We start from the raw sequence: 24149 nt of genomic DNA, 5'->3' as shown, positions 1-24149 counted from the left end.
CCACATTGAGATACCACCTTACACCAGTTAGAATGGCCAAAATTAGCAAGACAGGAAACAGCATGTGTTGGAGAGGATGTGGAGAAAGGTGAACCCTCTTACACTGTTGGTGGGAATGCAAGTTGGTGCAGCCACTTTGGAAAACAGTGTGGAGATTCCTCAAGAAATTAAAAATAGAACTTCCCTATGACCCTGCAATTGCACTACTGGGTATTTACCCTAAAGATACAGATGTAGTGAAAAGAAGGCCATCTGTACCCCAGTGTTTAGAGCAGCAATGGCCACAGTCGCCAAACTGTGGAAAGAACCAAGATGCTCTTTCAACGGACGAATGGATAAGGAAGATGTGGTCCATATACACTAAGGAGTATTATGCCTCCATCAGAAAGGACGAATAATACGCAACTTTTGTAGCAACATGGATGGGACTGGAAGAGATTATGCTGAGTGAAATAAGTCAAGCAGAGAGAGTCAATTATCATATGCTTTCACTTGTTTGTGGAGCATAACAAATAGCATGGAGGAGAAAGGGAGATGGAGAGAAGGGAGTTGAAGGAAATTGAAAGGGGAAGTGAACCATGAGAGACTAGGGACTCTGAAAAACAATCTGAGGGTTTTGAAGGGGCGGGGGGAGGGAGGTTGGGGGAACCAGGTGGTGGGTGTTGGAGAGGGCACGGATTGCATGGAGCACTGGGTGTGGTACAAAAACAATGAATACTGTTACGCTGAAAATAAAAAATTAAAAAAAAAAAAATAGACCTTTCAGGAAATGAGGAATATCTATATGAAAAAAAAAAAAAATCTCTAAATGCTCCAGAGGGGTACAAAAGAACAGTGGAGTGAATGAAAAGACCCACCATGATCTTGAATAGGAAGCCTCAAAGCATAAAGACAGCTTTTCTCTTTAACCCCAATGTTGAACATGGACTTAATAAAAACATGGACAGGATTTTGCGGTTGTTGTTCTAGGCTTAAATGTTAAACCAAGTTTGAAGTTCCTGTGGAAAAATAAGTAAGAACCATAAAAACTTTGGGAAAAGAGAGTAAAAACAGAACTAATCCTACCCACCAGATATAAAAGCAATAAACTATAATTATTTTAAAAAATAAAAAATAAACTAGAACTATGAAATAGCATGTGAATAGGTAGATTGCTGGGAGAGCAGAGAAAATCCAGAAATAAGTCTAAAAACATATAAAATTAAGGCAATGATCAAGTTGGCATCTCAAGTTCAAGGGGGGAAGGATGGATTATTCAAAAGATGGTGTTAGGGGGCACCTGGGTGGCTCAGTGGGTTAAGCCGCTGCCTTCGGCTCAGGTCATGATCTCAGGGTCCTGCGATCGAGTCCCGCATCGGGCTCTCTGCTCAGCAGGGAGCCTGCTTCCTCCTCTCTCTCTCTCTGCCTGCCTCTCTGCCTACTTGTGATCTCTCTCTGTCAAATAAATAAATAAAATCTTTAAAAAAAAAAAAAAAAGATGGTGTTAGGCCAAGTAAGTGTCATCTAAAAAGAAAATTTGTGCTCATAGCTCTTATCTTTCACTGAAATAAATTTCAACTGGATCAAAGATTTATATGTGGGGGGAAAAAAAGAACAAACCATAAAAGTACTACAAGAAACTAAATGAGAATTTTTTTTTTTAGATTTGTCTATTTTTATTTTAGACAGAGAGAAAGCAAGTATGTGAGCAGGGGAAGGAGCAAGGGGAGAGGGAAGAGAGAATCCTCAGGCAGACTCCCTGCTGAGTGTGGAGCCCAAGCAGGACTCCATCCCAGGACCCTGATCATGACCTGAGGCGAAATCAAAAGTTGCACACCCAACTGACAGAGCCACCCACCTGTCCTGAGAAACCATGTGAGAATTTTTAGGTTACCTCAGAATAAGGAAGATCTTTCTAATTGTGACATAAAACTAAACTAAAATCGTAAAAAAGATCATTAGGTTTGACAAATTAAAAGCATTTTCATGCCAAAACCATTAAAAGAAGTCAATTGGCAAAGAACACAATAGAAAAAAAGATTTAAAACACCTATCACCAAAAAAAAAGGTTAACTTCTCAAATATATAACATATTCCTACAAATCAGTAAAAAGAACAAAGGTTACAGACAATTCAACAGAAAAAGAACTACAAATGACCATTAAAAAGATGCTCAACCCTAATCGCAGTAAGAGAAATGCAATTTTTCACCTACTGATTTGCAAAGATTAAAACCTTTGATAACAGACTGCACTGGTGAGAGTTTAAGGAAACCACTCTTCGCACATTAGCACAACCTATGAGGAGGGCAATTAGAAACCCCACTGGCAAATGCACTGACCTTTCATCTAGCAACGTCACTTTTAGGAATTTGCCCTTTGGACATATTCCAGACATACAAACATTTACGAAATAACTTATGTCAAAGGTTATTCATTTCAATACAGTTTGTAATAGCAGAAGACTGGAAACAACCCAAATGTCTAGCAATAGAACGCTGTCTAAATTATGGTCAGCTGAAGGAATTCCATGAGGCCTAAGAGAGAAATGATCTTACATATTTTAATATGAACTCATCTTCAGGATATACTGTTATGTACAGAAACAACAAACTCATGCTGCCGATTGTTTGCGGTGGAAGCAGCAGAGAGCTGAAAACAGCAGGGAAAGAGACTTCATTGTTTACTCATCTGTATGTGGTCCAAATACTGAACCATGTGAATATACTTCCTATACATAAATCTAGGGGGGAAAAAAAAGCCCTTGACAAATGTTTGATAAATCAGGTTATTCCTATCAATTAACTCTTGCCACACAGGCTCTAGCAAATTGCCCTCATAAGACTTGAGCAGCTTATCTTTTTTTTTTTAATATTTTATTTATTTATTTGACAGACAGAGATCACAAGTAGGCAGAGAGGCAGACAGAGAGAGGAGGAAGCAGGCTCCCTGCTGAGCAGAGAGACCGATGCAGGGCTCGATCCCAGGACCTTGGGATCATGACCTGAGGTGAAGGCAGAGTCTCTAACCCACTGAGCCACCCAGGCGCCCTTAACCAGCTTATCTTAATATCTGATTAAGAAAGCAGTCTTTCTTGAATAATGCAATTTTGTATTTGAGCAGAAGAGTAACTTATATGAAATAAATGGGCTGGATAAGCAGTATCAACTTCAGGGTCCCAAGCCCCAATCCGCACTCTCCTAAAGACCCTGAATCAGTAACGAGAAGGTAGAAACTGTGATTTTAGACAACATAATTCTTTCTCTTTTTTGTCATTTATAATTACTCATTTTGTTCAACTGTTTTACTTCTGAATCTGAAGATGTCAACCATTCTTAACAGCGTTTGTTTGCCCTGAAGTACTGTTAAACAAAAAAACTGATTATTCAGCCACACAAATGAAAAATCTACCCTTATCATCTAATTATGAAATATTTAGGTGTTTTTCTGAAAAGTTCTCTAACCCCAAATGTATTTCCAAATAGATTTGTTTTTTCCTAATGTACTATACATTACCTGGAAGCCAGAGTGGAAAAAGCTTTTTTTTGTTTTACTCTGTAATCATCCTAATAACCAAACAAAGGGAATGAAACACAATTTCTTTATGGCAAAGCTGGTTTATTGAACTTCATAAGGGAAATGTTACAATGACACTATTCCACAATGAAATTATTTAACTTTAGATTTAATGAGGAAACATATTAGCAATATATTGTCAATAGAGCATCGTCATTAATAGCTAACTACATTAGATTCTGGATTAGCTCCCTTCAGGTGTTCTCAAATTAAGACTTTCCCAAAATATACCTGAAGTTTTCTGTTAAGGGTCATAATTAAAATAAATTCACAGAGGAGTTACAAAATGTGTGACTTGTGCTTTAAAAATTTATAATTATTTGTTTGATAGCCACCATTCCGGAAGTGATTTCTCAACAATGAAGTGTTTTATAAATATTTTGGAAAATATCTAAAACCTTTATCCCCATTCAACTGATAAGTGTGCTCTTTAAAAAATAAAAACATGTGTAGAAAAAAATTAAAACAGTAAATCACTACAAATGAGATACAAATATTTTAAAATTAATAAATATTAAAGTGAAAAAATAAGTTCTTTCACAGAACTATAAATGATACCTATTTTACGTTCTTATAAAAAGAAAGTTATATTATTTTTTTAACCATTATTAACAGCACTTAAAAACATAAATGTGCTTGGAAAGTTTGTAAACTTTCTTCCCACACTTGAAAATGTTTTAAAAGCAATAAACAGATTCCCTTCTTTAAAAAACTGTTACACCCACCACAATTAGCACAGTTGTCATTGTTTTACTACAAAAATAGTTACAAATCAACAGTTTAAATTCAAACCATTTTTAATTCTAGCATGATAGGAAAAATGGATTAATCTCCCTAAACACAGACAAAGCCAACTTGTTTTTCCTTAAGCTCTAATATTTAAAACCGAATAATTATTTCCTATAATTATTTTTCAGTACTTTTAATAGCACTATCTTGTTTTTATAATTAAATTCTCCAATTAGGATCATCATGATGATTAAACAGAAATCCTAAACCAGATTAGATTACCTGATTTCCCACATTCTGAAAATATTATAAGTATAATCATCTTTTGGATTAATTATTTCCAAAATTATCAAGGGCATCAATCCATCAGAATTAGTGAATGTGCACACTTCAGTTAAAGTTCATGGCTTACATTCCATTCATGTAATAGCTTTGTATGAAAAGTTACTATTTTCTATGTGCAAAGTCTTAAGCTCAAAATAAACATATTTAGGGTATGAAACTTCTTGAACTACTCTTTACACCACTGAGGAAGAGAGACAAGGTATTTCTCAATACCTACTTTATTTTTCATACTGAGGAAGAACAGCTCGTTGTGACCATAAAATTTAAAGATTTTAAAGACTGATACACTGCAACACAATATTATTACAGAACTATATGCAGGCTCCAAGGAATTAGAGGTATGCCTTCGGAGTCACAATTCCACATGGATGTTGATTTGTTAATTCAACCTTTAGTCGTTAAATTGACTGATGATGGGGGAGAGCAAGAGATACTATGCCAGATACACAGCTTGGAATTACTAAGAGCTAAGAACAGGTCTTAGTAGCCAGGAACCACATTTTACCTGTTTTCCCCCAAGTTATAACTTCTCCAATGCTTTCAATTGGTTTTTCACTAAATATACCAAAATAAATTATAAAGCACCTTATTATGTCACTTCATTGACATTAAAGTCAGACTTACATTTGCATATTTTAGTAGAATTTAGTAAGAAAACAATTCAAATTATTTTCCTAAAGATAACAATGACTTCTGTAGATCTGATTGATATACTGATTCGAAATCTACACATCTGGAATCTCTGGAATCCAGTCATTCTTTATGCACTGAGAACCAAAAAATATTCTATGCCTTCTCCCCACACTGGAATTAAATACAGTTTTGGTTCTCAAATGTACCAATAATAATGCAATAAAATACATCAATAATACAAAGAAAGAATTCTAGGGAGAGGCAATACCAGTTTTGTCCTAATGAGAACACTTCCCATTCAAAGGACATACCTAGTAAGTATGTCTTAAACCCTTGATTTTTTTTTTTCAATCCCAGGAACACAGGATTATATAGTCATCTACTCCTAAAATACCAACGTGCTCTCATTTGAAGCCTCCTTCACTGGGCTCTCAATGGGAAGATATTCTGATTCATCCTACCTTCACTTCATTTTCAACCTCACATGCAAACCAACTTTTGTCCTGTGTTGTCACAATGACAAATGTAATTAAGTAGATACAAAATACAAAAATGAGCATGACAATGATAAATAGTAAAATGTCAGGATGATCCATTATATTTGAGATTAAATCTTATGACTTATCACTGTCATACTTCAAAAGCATTTCTTTAGTCAAAATTAGATAGCAGAATAAAGACTGTTACTTAGCACCAGCATGTCATTGCAGGCTTTGGTTCAGGCTTCAGTATAATTCCGTTATCAGGGGGTTGACTAAGCATTAATGGTTTGTGGCTCTTAAGTTTATGAGCCAAGGTCATAAATATAGCTTCCACATGGTCATTATCATTGGGGTTTTTTGCAGAGGTTTCAAACAAAGGCATACTGTGTGTGTCAGCAAATTTTTGTGCCAAGTCTGTAGGTACTTGAATGGCACTTCTCAAGTCACATTTATTTCCAACAAGAATCCGTGGTATGTCACTGGCTAGCAAATGCTGTTTGCATTCTTCTATCCAAGATGGCAGGCTATGAAAACTAGCCATGTTGGTCATATCATACACGAAGACAACAGCATGGACATTTCTGTAATAGTGCTGTACCATGCTCTTCCTAAATCGTTCTTGTCCTGCTGTGTCCCATAACTGGATCTGAAAACGAAAAAAAAAAAAAAGAGAGAGAAAACTGAGAATTTCATTTCAATTATACATATTGAATATTTTAATCAATTCCACATGGTCTTTAGTACTTCTTTACTTAAATTACTTTGTTCCCATCCATAATGCCTTTTCAATGTAATTTATGGGATCCAGACATCATGATCTTATAGTTAGCTCATAATCAATACAAGTGTCGGAACAAATATTTCAACTCAGCACTTAAATTCAGTAAGTTAAATTTGTTTGGATGAAATTATACCTCAAAAACTGATTTTAAAATATTAAATTGGGGCATGTGGGTGGCTCAGTCAGTTAAGTGTCTGCCTTCAGCTTGGATCATGATCACAGGTTCCTGGGATGGAGTCTCACCTCTGGCTCCCTGCTCAGGTGGAAGCCTGCTTCTCCCTTTCCCTCTTCTCATGCTCTCTCTTTTTCTCTCAAACAAAAAGATAAAATCTCTAAACAACAACAACAAACTATTGAAATAAATACAATAGTAAATAGAAATATATCAGGTTTTAAAAAATATGTTAAGTGTCTGCTTTTTCTTTTTTTTTCCTTAAGATTTTATTTATTTGACAGAGAAAAAGACAGAGACAGCGAGAGAGGGAACACAAGCAGGGGGGGTGCGAGAGGGAGAAGCAGGCTTCCTGCAGAGCAGGGAGCCTGATGTGGGGCTCTATCCCAGGGCACTGGGAACCTGACCTGAGCCAAAGGCAGACGCTTAATGACTGAGACACCCAGGTGCCCCATAATTTTTTTTCTCTAAGATTTTATTTCTTTATATGACAGAGAGAGAGAGAGAGAGAGCACAAGCAGGGTGAGGACAGGCAAAAGGAGGGGAAATGCAGGTTCCCTACTGAGCAGGGAGCCCCATGCAGAGCTCGATCCCAGTACCCTGGAATCATGACCTGAGCATAAGGCAGACGCTTAACCAACTGACCCACCCAGGTGCCCCAATTAACTGTCTAATTCCTGTAAATCTGGATACTGGTTACTATACGCCATTCTACCTTTCACCAGACTAACTTAAAAGAGTCCACTTAAGACAGATGCTAGGAGTCATTAGGTCTAGTCCCAAACCTATATGTGTATATGCATATACACATGTATATATGTATATATAGACATTCTATGAAATCCCCCTTGAAAATCTTAAAAGGCCAGAAAAATCACTTACTTAACCTAAAAGTATCTAACAGTAAGACTATTCCAATATCCCAATATCTCCTAATTGAAATATGGGGGTTGGGGGGGGAGTTGAGGAAAATAATTATCTAAAACTAAATATAAGTCATGTGTTATGATTCTCTTAAAACACTGAATTACCCTGCCTTTGTTTACTTCCTAAAAAAGTTAAGTGATAAGGCAGAAAAGACTAGAGGTAGATTTGCTTAGGTATGGGCTGCCTGGGTGGTTCAGTCAGTTAAGCCACTGCCTTCCACTCAGGTCATGATCCCAGGGTCCTGAGATCCAGCCCCACATTGGGCTCTCTGCTCAGCAGGGAGCCTGCTTCTCCCGCCACCCCCCCACCCCCCACCCACCTCTCTGCCTACTTGTGATCTCTGTCTGTCAAATAAATAAATAAAATCTTTAAAAAAAAAAAGAAAAAAAGATTTGCTTAGGTAAATTTTGACCAAAAGACTTGTACTACTTATATAAATTAAGAGAAGCCTAGACTGGTGATTTTTCGCAGAATGACACAAAAGTAGAGGGAAATGAGGGGATTCTGTAGATGGCCCACAAAGAAGAATATAAGAAATAAAGTGCTCAGATTATGGCAGCACATGGTAAGTGCTCAATTAAGATGTAACAAATGAATAAATACATTTTAAAACATGTGATTAGAGATTAAAATATCACTAATCTCTTCTATGGTACCTTAACTTAAAAAAATTTTTTTTAGTAATCTCTACACCCAGTGTGGGGCTTGCACTCACAACCCCAAGATCAAGAGTTGCATGCTCTTCTGACTAAGCCCACCAGGCACCCCCAAGCTACCTTAAATTTTATCAGCTCTGATTTTTTTTTTTGGTAGTTCTTTTAAAACCAAATTTCTTCATTTTCTTAGTATTCCCCGTTCTTTTTAATTAACATAAACCAAATTTTGCTCTAGGCAGAAATATAAAATGCTATATAAACTTGATCTCTCAGGCTCTCCTGGAACTAAGGGAGGCCAAATGATGTGCAGACAGTCTTTCAATGGAGTTTTCCAGGAAAACTATGGATACGTGATTTTAAAAAGACAGAGCATTTGGCACATGCCTTTTGTACCTCTCTCACCCTACCCTTTCTGCCCGGAATGGGATATAATAACTGGAGGTTTAGCAACCATCTTATGAGCATGAAGGAGAAGACCACACACAGGAATGGCAGAAATCTGCATAAACCTGGAATCCAACTGACAAGGTACCATCACACAGACTGCTGCCTCCTTATAACATGAGACAAAGAAAACCTTACATGGTTAAATCATAGCGGAATTTCTCTTACATGTAGCTGAATGGTATCCTAAAATTACTTACCCCGCACACTGTTTAAAATCTTTATTTATCCCTTACACTCACATTTACTCACTAAATCACAGGTTTGGGCTCAATGCCGTCCCAAAAACCATGTCACAAAATAAATTACTATAAAATACCACTCTTGTGATGTAAGCAATATAAATGGTAAATAGGCCATAAAGACTCAATATCATATAAATCAGAGATAAAAGCAAATAAGTTGTCAGCAAGGTAAACTAAGAACTACTAACATCAAAGACTATTTAAATTAACAAATATTTAATTTATTATATATATTATATATTATATATAAATATAATAATATATATTATTACTAGCCATCATTAGCCATCAAGGAAATGCAATCAAAATAATATATAATAATATAAATATATAATATAGTATATTATATATTATAGTATAGTATAATATAGTATATTATATATTTATATATTATATTTAAATTAAATATTAATTCAATGCCTCCTATGTGCCATAGGTGACTGTTATACCTCTCGGTCTTAGCTTCTACACCAGTGAAAGTAAAATTTAGTTTCAAACCCTATAAAATAAGCACTCATAGACTAGCTACACTGAGTATGCAAAGAGCTAATACTTTATTTGAAAATACAACTTTCCTTTTTTTTTTTTTTAAGATTTTATTTATTTGACAGACAGAGATCACAAGTAGGCAGAGAGGCAGGCAGAGAGAGAGGAGGAAGCAGGCTCCCCGATGAGCAGAGAGCCCAATGCCAGGCTCAATCCCAGGACCCTGGGATCATGACCTGAGCCAAAGGCAGAGGCTTAACCCACTGAGCCACCCAGGTGCCCCACAACTTTCCTTTAAAAAAATAAAACTTTTGGGGCACCTGGGTGGCTCAGTAGGTTGAGCCTCTGTCCTCGGCTTGGGTCATGATCTCGGGGTCCTGGGACTGAGCCCCACATCGGGCTCTCTGCTCGGCAGGAAGACTGCTTCCCCCTCTCCCTCTGCCTGCCTCTCTGCCTACTTGTGCTCTCTCTGTCAAATAAATAAATAAAATCTTTTAAAAAATCTAAAAAAAAAATACAATGTTTTTATCCCTACTAACAGGTTTAGAATAAAAACACTCAACACACAATTAAAAATGCTTCTAAAGGGGCGCCTGGGTGGCTCAGTCGGTTAAGCCGCTGCCTTCGGCTCAGGTCATGATCTCGGGGTCCCGGGATCGAGTCCGAGGCCGTGCTCTCTGCTCAGCAGGGAGCCTGCTTCTCTCTCTCTCCCTCTGCCTGCCTCTCTGCCTACTTGTGATCTCTGTCAAATAAATAAATAAAATCTAAAAGAAAGAAAAAAAAAGATATCAAAGGATATTACACAAAGCTACAATAATCAAGACTGTGCTACTGGAATAAGATTAAAGATACAGATCAACAGAACAAAACTTAGGATCCAGAAATAAATCCATATACCTGTGGTCAACTGCTTTTCAACAAAAGAAAGAATAGTTGTTTAAACAAATGGTTCTGGCACAGCATACAAAACACAAGGTTGGACCTCCTACCTCACACCGTATATAAAAACTTACCGAAAATGGTTTAAAAAAACTAAATTTAAGAGCTGAAACTATAAAATTCTTAGAAGAAAACCTAGGGATAAATATTTGTGACAAATGGGTTAGACAATGGTTTCTAAGATACGATATTTGAAGCACAAGCAATCAAAGAACAGATAAATTGGACTTCATCAAAATTAAAAATGTTTGTGTTTCAAAGAATATTATCAAGAAAGTGAAAGTCAACTTACAGAATGGGAGAAAAGAGCTGTAAATAATATCTGAGAGGGGTGTACCATCCAGAATATTTAAGACCTCTCATAACTCAATAATAAAAGGACAAATAAACCAATTTAAAAACTGGCAAAGAATTGGAATAGACATTTCTCCAAAGAAAATGTACAAATGGTCAATAAGCACATGACAAGAGACTCAACATCATTAGCCATCAAGGAAATACAAATCAAAAAAACAAATGAAATAACACTTTACACTCATATCAGGATGGCCATTAAAAAAACAAAAAAGATGGACAGTAACAAGGGTTGGTGGAGATGTAGAAAAATTGGAACCTTCATATATTGCTAGTGTGGATGTATTTTAAAATAGTACAGCCACTTTAGAAAACAGTTTGGCAGTTCCTCAAAAAGTTAATCAGTCTATGATATACCCACAAAAAGGAACAAAGTACTGATACGTGCTATAACACAGATGAACCTCTAAAATACATTAAGTGAAAGAGGCCAGACATATATTCTATGGTTCCATTTACATAAAGTATCCAAAATAGAGAAATCATAGAGATAGAACACAGAGTGGGTGGTTGCCAGGGCTGGGGGATGGGGAGAAACTGCTGACTGGGGGAGGGACTTTATTTTGTGGTGATGGAAATATTTTAAAACTGGACAGAGATGTGGTTATACAACATTATGAATCTATTGAATGCTGCTGAATTGTTTACTTTAAAATAGTTCATCTTGGGGTGCATGGGTGGCTCAGCCGTTAAGCGTATGCCTTCGGCTTAGGTCATGATCCCAGGGTCCTGGGATGGAGTCCCATATTGGGCTCCCTGCTCAGTGGGAAGCCTGCTTCTCCCTCTCCCACTCCCCCTGCTTGTGTTCCTTCTTTTGCTGTGCCTCTGTCAAATAAATAAATAAAATCTTTTTAAAAATAAAATAAAATAGTTAATCTTATGTTATCTGAAATCCACTTCCATAAATTATTTAAAAGAAACAAACAGAGTTGCTATACGACCCAGTAATTCCACTCCCAGATATGTACCTAAGAGAATCGAAAAGATATGTTCACACAAAAACTTGTACCCAAATGTTCATAGCAACAGTATTTGTAATAGCTAAAAGGTAAAAACAACCCAAATGTCCATCAACTAATAAACATATAATGGAGTATTATTCACCACAAAAAGGAATGAAGTACTGATACATGCTACAACATGGATGAATCTAGAAAGTGAAGGAAGCCAGACACCACAGTCCACATACTGTAAGATTCTGTGTATATCAAATGTCCAGGATAGGCAAATCCAAGACAGAAAGTAGACCTACTGGTGGCTGCCAGGGTTGAGAAAAGGGAAGGAACAGGGAGTGACTGTTAAAATGGGCCTGGGGTTTCTTTTCGGATTTCTGGAATCAGATAGTGAGGATAGTAAATAATACACTAAACCGTGTGATTATACTAAAAACCACTAAATTGTATATTTTAAAAGGGAAAATCTTATGACATGTAAATTAAGTTTTTTAGAGTGACCAAAAAACCCAGAACAAAACCCACTCCATGCTATATCTTTAACATTTAGAAAGATATTTGGGGAATAATTTGAATGACATATAAAAGCTGTCCAAAGAAAGTGGACCTGATCTTTTCTCTTTTAAAAAGATTTCCTGTAGCTCAGGTACTCAAAAACCATTTCATCAATGAAGAATGATTTTAAAGGGTTTAAGCAAAGAATCTTTGTAAGTTAAAAATAAATAAATGAAAAGCACACCAGGAAATAATACCAAATAACCATGCTATCTTTAAAGCAATTTCTCCCTTTATTTCTACTTTTGTTTTCCATAACAACCAACCACTTTTTTTTTAAGATTTTATTTATTTGACAGAGAGAGATCACAAGTAGGCAGAAAGGCAGGCAGAGACAGAGAGAGGGGGAAGCAGGCTCCCTCCTGAGCAGAGCGCCCGATGTGGGGCTCGATCCCAGGACCCTGGGATTATGACCTGAGGCGAAGGCAGAGGCCTTAACCCACTGAGCCACCCACGTGCCCCACCAACCACTTTTTCTATAAAAACAAACTAAACTTTAAAACAAATAATAATTACCCAGAATTTAGACCTGCCTCAAAGAACTATGAAAGTCCTCAATAAAAGTGGTGATGATGAGGCTGCTTATCCCTAAGAAAACCATTTGTTTGTTTTAGGATGGGAGAGACTCAATAATACTTGGATTTCCATCAATCCTGTTCAGAATAATGCATTCTACCCTATCAAGACTTTCAGGAAACAAGAGGTTTGAAATAGTAACTCTCACACTTTACCGGAAAGCCATAAAAGTAATTACTAAGTTAAAGAGGCATTTACACAGGAGTGTTTATTTACTTATTTAAAGATTATATTTATTTGTCAGGGGGCGAGGGGACGGGGTAGAGCACAAGCAGGGGGAGAAGCAGGCAGAGAGAGGAGCAGGCTCCCCACTGAGCAAGGAGCCTGATAGAGACTGGATCCCAGGGATCATGACTTGAGGTGAAGGCTGACGCTTAACGGACTGAGCCACCTAGGCATCCCCCAAAGGGGTATTTTAAAAGAACCTTCAAAATTTCACTGACAGAATTGTTGAAACAGTGAAGGCTCAGGCAAAGGCACACCACCTTATTGTCTGCAACCTTCAGGCCTGCATGGGACACTTGCAAGGGCAAGGGGACTGGGATGAGCAAAGAGAGACTCTGCAAAGAAAGGATAGGACAAATGATAAACACTGTCAGCCATAAAAGGCAAGAGGAAACTTTGACTAAAAGAGAGACAGGCATAGGGAGATACTCAGTGGAGAACCCCATGACAGTTTAGAAAAGTCTTGAGGTTTAGCTATGAGTAGAGTGATACACAGTGCTTTAAAAAGGAGAATAACACTTTGGAACCTAAGGAAGTGACATGCCTTTGTTTGGTTAAATTAGGAAATATTTTCAGAGTAATTTTCCCAATTTAATAATGTTTTACAAAAAATGGCTAATGCATGCTCCCACAGATATTACTCCCACTTTACACATTATAAGGACAATGTAAAATATACTTTAATAATATTTCACAAATCTCTATTTAAATTCTAGTACAAAGTTCAAACAAAAATGGCAACCTATCTCTTTGCTCAATCCCAACAGTAGAGTCTTACTGTTGATGAAATTTCTTTTAGTAGTTTTATGACCAAAATGAAAAATTATCTGGCTAAAATGACTTAATACTGTTTTTGCTTGACTGAAAACGATAAAGGTATTAACCCAAATAATCTTCCTTCTTTGATCAGCTATCAAACTTCCATTAGTTTCCATTATCACCTCAATTCTGGATTTTACCAGAGTAGCCTACCAACTGATGTCCTTGTTTTCCACACATTCAACGTGTATCCCCTAAGTACTACCTAGTTTAGAAACCTAAACTAGAAACTAAAGCTAGATACTCAGTGAAGTCTATGGCATTACTAGACATGGATCCTGCTCAGAGTAAGATCGAAGAAGACTTAATAAAAGAGACAGAGACATCTAAATAGTACAGTGAGTTAAGAGATCATTTAAAGGCTCAGGTAGGTGCTGAAGGGAGTTGACAGAAAGAAGAAATAGAATGGAGAAGGAGGGATGGGGTGTTTTTGATAGACACACTAAGTTTAATAGGGAAGAATTACCTGTGCTGAAATACGAGCAGAGGAAATATTCCAGGCAGAGCGGGGCATGCAAAGGGAAACACAGGGATCGGCAAATAAGCAGCTAGACTATAGGGTACCTGAAGGAAAGTAATGGGGGAAAAAAGTCTGAAAAGCAGTCTGGAGCAAGATAAAGGAAGTCCTACATTAATTTTTTAAAACTGGAATTTTATAATATAATGGAGAACTATCCAAGACATCTGAGGCAGGATACATTAATCTCCCTTAAATGCAACACTAATCTGGCATTTTGGCAACAATGTACAAAACAGGCTCACTGAGAACTAGGGATGAGAGATGAGTTGAGTTGCTGCAACAGTTCACAGGGAGGTAAGAAAGACCTGACCTAGGATTTTCAACAAAGGGTGGATGAGAGAATCATGCATGTCATGCATGTAGAGAACCGGCTGAAGTTAGGTACAAAAAAGAGAGGAATGAGGCCTTGAGGAAAAGGATGCCATCATGACAACCTAGGTGATGTGGGGAGAAACAGGAACAGCAGATTTGCCAAGGAAGATGAACTCACCTCAGACATTCAAGGCAAAGGAGGGATAATCCAAATAGCCATGTCTAGACGACAGTAGGAAATTCAGAGTGAGATGAGGAGAGAGGAAGGCTAAACAAAGATTTAAAAGTTATCTTCGTGGATTGACAGCTGACAACAGTCAAATGACTACCAAGGGAGAGAAAGTTGATAGAAAACCAAGTCACGGGGTAGACTGAATCTCACTCCAGATGCATCCTCTATTGCTGCCACATTTATCTTCCGAAAACACTGGGGACTTTTCACCATGCATACAAAATGAAGCCTAGACTCTTTAGCTTTGTGTTTTAGACTCCTCCCAAATGTTGCTACCAACACCTTCACATTCTTCCCACTTGCCACCTTACTATAGAACCTCTGATCCTGATGGAGCATCCTGCCGATGGTCCTCTTCAGAAAAGCCCCCTCAGCTCTGCCCTCCCTCTGTGAAACCTCATCTAGCACTCCAAACACAAATGATTCCTCCACCCACATCCAAACAGTAACTTGGCACTCATTCATCGCCTGGTTCTGCTGGTCATCTTTTTAGGTACATACCTCTTCTTCCAATCTGGGAGATCTATGCACTGTATCAGGGTCAAATCTATGCACTATATCTATGCACAAAATCTATGCACTATATCAGGGTCAGCAAACTTTTTCTGTAAAGAGTGAATATCTTGGGCTCTGTGGGCCTAACAGTGTCACAACTACTCAGCTCTTGCCACTGTAATGCAAAAGCAAACACAATATGTGAATACAGGAACACAGTTGTGTTTCAATACTTCATTTATAAACACTCAAATGTGAATTTCACATAACTTTCACCTGTCATGAAACCATACTCTTACAATTTTCCTCCCACCATTTAAAAAAGTAAAAATAACTTTTAGCTTGCTGGCCACACAAAAGCAGACAGCAGGCCATATTCGGCCCTCAAGCATGGTTTGCCAACCCCTATGATATATCATAGTTCTTTGTGACTAACAAAAATGTCATCTTTCTTGCAATTACTCATTAAATACTTGTTTTAACAACAGGGGAAGAGGTGTCCTGATTATGTTCCTTTAGTTAATATTAACATCTTGTATTTAACATGGCAAAACGTCATACTTCTATAATTGATAAACCATCCCAATGTTCAAATAGAAACTGCTGACCCCTAATGAGAAGATAGATTAAATGCAACATGAGGCTTTAATTATTCTGTTGGTGTCTGCCATTGTAAATGCTTGTATGAAAAGAACAGAGCTAGTTATGATGGGGATACACATACAAGGAAGGAGCATAAGGATTAGGTTGAGATTCTTAATTTAAAAATCAAATGTGTTTTTATTTAAAGAACTCATTTTATAATTTTATTCAACTTCCAAAATTCTGCAAACAAGATTTTCCTTTTTCAACCATACATACATAGTACTTAGGAAAAAGCGAACAAATATAGACTTTGCTACATTTCATAAAACATTTTAACTGATTCTGAAAGGGCACTGCCCTAAGGCATGCTTTTAAAAAACCTCCAGTCCACAATTAAAAAAATTTAACACGAGGTACCAGTTAAGTGTTTGACTCTTGATTTTGGCTCAGGTCATGATCTTGGGGTGGTGGGACAGAGCCCCACGTCAGGGTCCCCACTCAGTGGGGAGTCTGCTTGAGTCTCTCTCCCTCTGCCCCTTCCCCTCACTCACGTGGGTGTGCACACATGTACTCTCTCTCTCTCAAATAAATAAATCTTTAAAAAAATATATTTAACACATCTCACTTTTACCAAACAAATAAAAATGTCTAGAATGTCATATTATTAGTAAAGAAACATAATGTTTTAGCTTTCACTTTAAGATGAAAGATGAAAAGACATGTCATTTCAGATTAGGCTAAAAATTTTCCGAAGAAAAAATATGTATGACCATTTGAGCAGCACTTAAGATGTATTACAGGTTAACAACAAAAAAGCAGAATCAGGACATGGAATAAAGCTCTTCTACATTCACTTCAATTTTTTTTAAGACACTAAAAAAGTTTTGTTTTGGTTTTGGTTTTGGTTTTTAAGATTTCACTTGCTTATTAGAGAGAGAAGAAGCAAGCATGCATACTCAGGGAAGAGGCAGAGGAAGCAGCAGCAGCAAACTCCCTGCTCAGCAGGGAGCCTGACTGGGCTGGGGGGGTGGAGCTTGATCCCAAGACCCTGAGATCATGACCTGAGCCAAAGGCAGAGACTTAACCAACTGAACCACTCAGGTACCCCTAAAAATAGTAAAAAAAAAAAAAAATGTTCTGGGGTGCTTGGGTGGCTCAGTCAGTTAAGCATCCCACTCTTCTTTTTTTTTTTTAAAGATTTTATTTATTTATTTATTTGACAGACAGAGATCACAAGTAGGCAGAGGCAGGCAGAGAGAGAGGAGGAAGCAGGCTCCCCGCTGAGCAGAGAACCTGATGTGGGGCTCGATCCCAGGACCCTGAGATCATGACCTGAGCGGAAGGCAGCGGCTTAACCCACTGAGCCACCCAGGCACCACCCACTCTTGATTTCTGCTCAGGTCATGATCTCAGGGTCCTAAGACCAAGCCCCATGAGGACTCCTTGCTCAGTGGGGAGTCTACTTGAGGTTCTCTCCCTCCCCTTCTGTCCCTCTCCCCACTCACTCTCAAATAAATAAACCTTTTTTTTTTTAAGTCCAATGTATAATGTATGGGGATACACATATTTTGAAATGTCTTTTGTTTCTTAAAACTTTGTGAAAGCAAATGTCCAAAATAGTTGTATCTTTTTCTACTACAGAAATCTCAGAATATTTCTGTTACAGTCTTTTCAACCATAACAAAAATCTTTCAAGTCTTAAAAGTTGGAGGTAGAAGTCAATGGCTAAGGCCTTCAAAGAAAAAGAAACTCAGTACCCAGGTCTCCCCCAACCAAACAGGTTAGGCTAAAGCTCAGGAGGAATAATCCCCCCCAAAAATGTTTTCTCCTTACTGCTCTCAATCAGAAGAATGAGCTCTGTGCTCCCAGATTCATCACATTTATGGCTTTTGGTTTACTTATCACTGCCAGCACTTATTCCAGTAGTTAAGTATTCAGCTTAGACAATGGACACGTTTTATATTTTTTAAGTGTCTCTTAAATTTGCAACTGATTTATCTGAGATGTTCAAGTACAAATGGCAAGCCATAAGTAGGTAAAGGAGGAAAATCCTAACTCCTCTCCTGCCTCTATTCCCTCTACTTATTTCTTTAAAATCATGCTTTTGGGGGTAATTTCTCTCACCTTAACCAGTCTGCTTATGCCCTACTTTATCTGTGCTTCATGCTTTAAGTGCACAGCCACAGAAGTGGTGCCGCCATAGAGGAGTAATGATGTTAAGCTACTAAGGAAGAAGAATTTTCTTAAGATTACCAATTATGAACCAGTTGTTACACATATGTTCTCATATAATCCTCCACCTAATCTCATGTGGTATTATCACCCAATTATCCCAACTGAATCCCAATATGAATCCCAATTCATTACCATCTGAAAATACGGTATTTTCAGAAAAGAAAATGGACCCTGAAAGATTGAAGAACCTGCCTTAGGACTAGAGTAACTGACTACCCCAGTCTGCCTGAGATTGAAGGGGTTCCTGGGATGCAGGACTTCCAGTTTTAAAACTGGGCAAGTCTTGAGGTGCCTGAGTGGCTCAGTCAGTTAAGTGTCTGCCTTTGGCTCCAGTCAGGACCCCAAAGTCCAGGGATCGTGCCCCACATCTGGCTCCCTGCTCCTTTTCCATCTCCCTCTGCCTGCCACTCCCCCTGCTTGTACTCTCTCTCTGTCAAGTAAATAAATAAAATCTTTTAAAAAAAATAAAATAAGGGCGCCTGGGTGGCTCAGTGGGTTAAGCCGCTGCCTTCGGCTCAGGTCATGATCTCAGGGTCCTGGGATCGAGTCCCGCATCGGGCTCTCTGCTCAGCAGGGAGCCTGCTTCCCTCTCTCTCTCTCTCTGCCTGCTTCTCCATCTACTTGTGATTTCTCTCTGTCAAATAAATAAATAAAATCTTTTAAAAAAAAAAAAAAAACAACTAAAACGCAAAAGGGCCTATAGAGGGCTGATTCTTTTCAACCCTATTTTTCCTTTACATCATTAGCATTTAAAGCCCTCTGGGGAGCGGGGTGGTGGTGAAGGGCAGCTGTTGAAGAACTAAAAAAATAAATTGTTCTTGCCTCAAGGATGTGAAGGGAGGAATGAAAAAATGAGTCTGCTCCCCCCACCACGGGACTGAGGTAAAGATACATACTAATTTGAGCAAAAAAATAAACAGTATAAGGAAGGCATAGCTTTTTCCTGGGTTCTGCATGTTTTAAGGGGTGGTATTAGCCCGTGGCTGCAGACTCGGTGGTGGTCTGGAATGAAGAAGTGTATACCAGCAGAAGGTTTCAGCCCTGTCACTGATCCTCATTTTCCAATGCACCCATTCCAATCCCTCAGAACCCTAATCTTGGCCTTGGGCCTACTCCCTTCTCCAATATAAGTGCCTCCCTAATCTCCAGAGCCACCAATAAGAATTAAGAATTGGGGGGGGCGCCTGGGTGGCTCAGTGGATTAAGACGCTGCCTTTGGCTCAGGTCATGATCTCAGGTTCCTGGGATCGAGTCCCGCACAGGGCTCTCTGCTCAGCAGGGAGCCTGCTTCCTCCTTCTCTCTCTCTCTCTGGCTGCCTCTCTGTCTACTTGTGATTTCTCTCTGTCAAATAAATAAATAGATAAATAAAATCTTAAAAAAAAAAAAAAGAATTGGGAGAGGGTGGTACTAAGAATGTGTTTTCTGGCAAACCAAGTAGGAACTATTGTGTATAGAATGGTTCTGCAGGAAAATAGACTTTTCTCAACAACTCAATGTCAGATTGAAACTTCTGAAGCAAACTGCACGCCAGAGAACACCTAATCACTTCCTCAAAGGCAGTAAGGCTTTACTGCCACCATATCTGAGACAGTGCTCAGACAACTGTTTTAATATACAATATTTATTAAATGTTTTCCATGCCTGAGAAATTTCACTGTTTTTCCTTCAGCCTTACTTCCCTGCCTCCCAGCACATGAGACCCTGCCAACGAGTCAACGGATACCTTCTACACTCTTTGCTAGTCAAAGTGTGATTCACGGACTAGTTGCATCTGCATCACCGGCGGCTTTACTAAATCAGAATCTGCATTTAAAAAAAACAAAAACCAAGTTGGCCGGGTAAATCGCGGGACATTCAAGTTTGTGGAGCACTGCCTTCTAAGTTTTATATATATAAATCCTTCCGAGCCCCAGCTCCAATCTCTACATCAGCTTGAGAAAAGACGGCATGCAGACGTTGCACATGGCCAGCGATCAACCCCCGGTGGGGTCGGAACCTGTCACCCCAAGGCATCCTTCCTCCCTGACACTGCCCCCTCCGCTCACCTTGATGCGCTCCCCATCTATCTCCACCGCACGCTCTCGGAAATCCACCCCGATGGTAGCCTCGGTGCGGTCGGGGAAACGGCCAGCGCAGAAGCGGTAGGTCAGGCACGTCTTGCCCACGTTGGAGTCGCCGATCACGATTATCTTGAAGATACGGGAGCGAGCCGGAGGCAGGAACACTGAACCCCCAGACACGGCACCGCTGGATGACAAGCTCGCCTCCAGAGACGACTCCATCTCCGAAGCCATTCTCCGGACCCGCCCCGAACTGAGGCGGAGGAAAGCAGACGCAGAAAGACAGAATACGCCACCTCGAGCGTGGGCGCCCCGTGTGCGGGCTCGGAAGCGTAACGTCGCAGGAGCCACCGCCCTCCGGCCCCGCAGCGCGCGTGCGCACCTTCCCGCCCCCACGTCGCGCAGGTGTGGCGTCCAGCGGCCCCGTCTCGCTGCTCCTCCCACCTAGCCCGCGGCTCCGCCCCGCCGTCTTTCCCCTCAGCCCGGTCTACCTGGAAAGGCTTGACGGCCCAGAGCCCTACCGGAGGCTTGACGGCGGGTGCGGAGAGCCGACCTGAAGACGGCCCGGCGCCCTAGGCCCGGCACCCAGACTGGACCGGCCTCGCCTCGTCCAAGACTCCCGCCCTCCGGAGGAAGCCGCGCAATCACTCTGGGGGCGGGGAGAGAAAGACAGCTGAAAGGAAGGAGGCACCACCAGGCCTCTCTCGCGAGAGGGCCGAAGAGCCGCCTTGAACGGGGGCGTGTGCCTGGTGAGGAGCCGAAAGGTCTTCGGAAGGCTGGGATGTAGGGTTCGGCGCCCTTGTTGACGTTGTTGGGGGATCCTCGGACTTGCAGGTGGAAGCGGGTTCTCTCGGCTTGCGGTCGGGGGGCGCGGAATCGGCTGTGCCGCCTGCCCCCTCGGGGCTCCCTGGACCCCGGGACTTGGGAACGTAGCAACGAGGACTGTAGGGGATGAGGCGTGAGGTGCCGCCGGAAGGCCCGGGACGCGAGTGGAGGCGAGCCCCCGGCCTCGCGGAGTTGTCCGTGAGCCTGTGGGGAGGTCGAGGCCGCCGCCGCCGTGGCACGATGAATTTCCTCGCCCGCTAGGCCATGTGAGGGTATCCGCGGGACTCTGGTGCCCAGGGCTCGTTTTGCGGATGCCCCAGGCCCAAGTAGTAGAGCAGATCACTGGTGGGACACTTAGGGGCATTGAACCGGGTGTTGTGTCCAGACGGACTCTCTATGAGAATAAACCCATTATGCCCTAGTTATGTCTTAATACCTGGGTGATGATGATGTGGCCGCTCCGTGTTCCTGAGCGCACGCAGAAGCTGTCTTGGCCCACTAAGAAAAACATGAACAGACGAGACCACCCAACCGGAAAGAATCTTCTCTGGAATTCGTCAGATGAAACCTCCCGCACAGTAACTCAAAAGGTCCAAAATGTGCGAACCTTGTTTTTTTTTTTTTGTGAAAAGTTGTTTTGTTTTGCAGTGACAAGACCCCCCGCCCCCGCCCCTTTGAGCAAATGCTTATGCCGCTTGTAAAGTCAAGGCCTATGGAGAGGAGGACATGGTGGGCTTTAGAGTAAAGGGAACAGTACAGCACTAAAAATTCTAAGAAAGGAGATAAATTGCTTATTCCATTAGGTAAAATGAAAATGCAGTCATTGGAAATTAGTGGAAGAACCCGAGGCTACCCAGAATTACCAGGAATTTGCGATAGCCATAATATATAGTAACTTCTGTTGCTCTAGAAAAACTATACAGTCACTAATAGAGCAAGGTATGTTAGCCAGGAAAAAAAAGTTTACTCACCTGGTTGAATGTAGATGCCAATTACATTTATTCAGTATCCTGTTAGAGAAACTAAAACATGGGCTGGAAAATTCTAATTGTTTATCTGTGAGGTTATTTCTGTGAGGATTGATCATCCCAGACACTATTAAAAGGCCTTGAAATATATTCCTCTAATTTACTCTACCTGTAAAGTACCCATTCAAAGAAGGTGAAGATTTAGGACAAAAACCAGTTGAAGAATTCAAAGCTCTGGATAATTAGATAATTGCAAAGGATGAGTAAAAAAAAGCATTAACATTCTTGCATCCTAAGACTCTTTTTCTTTCATATACTATCTTTTTCAGATTAGCTCTTACTAAACTGTATTAGAAATATTTTTGTCTATCTAAATCCTATTCTTCAAAAGTTTCACCTCTGAAGCTTTTCCTGATGACTTCAGAATGTTCTTTGTTTTTTGGGGTATTGTTTATTTGGTCTTTGAATACTGTCTTCACTGTTTAAGTTTCATAATTATATGTTGTATCTTACCAGCCAGATTATCAGTTCTTGAGTACTGACGGAAAGCTCACTGCTTGGGGCGCCTGGGTGGCTCAGTTGGTTGGACGACTGCCTTCAGCTCAGGTCATGATCCTGGAGTCCTAGGATCGAGTCCCGCATCGGGCTCCCAGCATCATGGGGAGTCTGCTTCTCCCTCTGACCTTCTCATCACTCATGTTCTCTCTCACTGTCTCTCTCTCAAATAAATAAATAAAAATCTTTAAAAAAAAAGAAAGAAAGAAAGAAAGCTCACTGCTTTACAGCAAATGATGAATAAATTAATGAAGTGAGAATTTTTTGCATAAAGTTTGTCAGTTTGAGCCCTTTACCAATTATACACATTTCAGCCTACTTAAAGAGAAGAAATACTATAAACACTTGACACCGTTATGAAGCATTTTATATTTTCAGCTTGAAGTTTGAGAGACACTGTGTGACTGAAGTATGTCATTCTTCTTAACTGAATAATCCCAGAACCTCCAGGTTGATACTTGGAGATTCTGCTATTTGAAAAGTAGATGGATTATGCAGCCCTGTTTTCTGAAAATTCATTTTGTCCTTGGAATTATTCTCTATTTGCTGGCACTACTACTTGGCCTCAAAATATCAGCATGTAACTTTTTCTTAATACTTTGCAATATAGCTGAGAAGAGACTAAATTTGAACTTATAGCAATATAACTTAAAGCTGGAACATTATAGGGGCACCTGGGTGACTCAGTGGGCTAAGCCTCTGCCTTTGGTTCAGGTCATGATCTCAGGGTCCTGGGATGGAGCCCTGCATCAGGTTCTCTGCTCAGCAGGGAGCCTGCTCCCCACCCCCCCACCCCACCCCCGCCTCTCTGCCTACTTGTGATCTCTGTCAAATAAATAAAATATTTTTAAAAAACTAACATTATAAATGGTTTAGGGTACTTATTTAGGTTTATAAATTTATGATTTAGGGTATTTATTTAGATGTATGTTTAAAAATACTTTTCAGGACGCCTGGGTGGCTCAGTGGGTTAAAGCCTCTTGCCTTCCGCTCATGATCCTAGGGTCCTGGGATGGATTCCCAAGTAAATAAATAAATAAATCTTTTTAAAAAACAAAAATACTTTTCTAATGGAAAAAGGTGAATGAATATTAGAACCCACAAAATAAGGGTAATCTTATGTACAAAGTATAATTACTTACTTTCAGCTTTTTCTGCAGAGCTGCTGCTTCCCTGTGGCAGAGGCCATTTTTAAACCCATCTTACCATGGGATAGCTCCTAGGCAATTTCACTCTTTTTTTTTTTTTTTAATTTATTTATTTGACAGACAGAAACCACAAGTAGGCAGAGAGGCAGGCAGAGAGAGGGGGGGAGGCAGGCTCCCCGCTGAGCAGAGAGCCTGATGCAGGGCTCAATCCCAGGACCCTGAGACCATGACCCGAGCAGAAGGCAGAGGCTTTAACCCACTGAGCCACCCAGGCACCCCTAGGCAATTTCACTCTTCTGTTCAGGACTGAGCACAGAGGATAAAGGAGAGTTCTCTTG

The 24149-nt window shown here is 39.9% G+C and overlaps 1 protein-coding gene across 1 annotated transcript; it reads right to left on the bottom strand.

Moving 5' to 3' along the window:
• Positions 1–3575: 3575 nt before the first annotated feature.
• On the bottom strand, positions 3576–20549 carry RAB33B (RAB33B, member RAS oncogene family). Its single transcript, XM_059378521.1, has 2 exons — positions 20301–20549; positions 3576–6389 (listed from the first exon to the last, which is right to left on the bottom strand). The coding sequence occupies exons 1-2, from the start codon at positions 20547–20549 to the stop codon at positions 5949–5951; spliced, it is 690 nt and encodes a 229-aa protein (XP_059234504.1). The 3' UTR covers positions 3576–5948.
• Between the last annotated feature and the right edge of the window lie 3600 nt (positions 20550–24149).

This window comes from Mustela nigripes, chromosome 1 (genome assembly GCF_022355385.1).
Source record: "Mustela nigripes isolate SB6536 chromosome 1, MUSNIG.SB6536, whole genome shotgun sequence".
Taxonomy (NCBI): domain Eukaryota; kingdom Metazoa; phylum Chordata; class Mammalia; order Carnivora; family Mustelidae; genus Mustela; species Mustela nigripes.
The sequence above is the reverse complement of the archived record's forward strand: the minus strand, read 5'-3'. Positions and strand labels throughout refer to the sequence as shown.

Coding starts and splice junctions, on each gene's coding strand:
- RAB33B (XM_059378521.1), bottom strand. CDS start 20,549: ATGGCTTCGGAGATGGAGTCGTCTCTGGAGGCGAGCTTGTCATCCAGC. Junction 6,390..20,300: donor TAGATGGGGAGCGCATCAAG/GTGAGCGGAGGG, acceptor TTTCGTTTTCAG/ATCCAGTTATGGGACACAGC.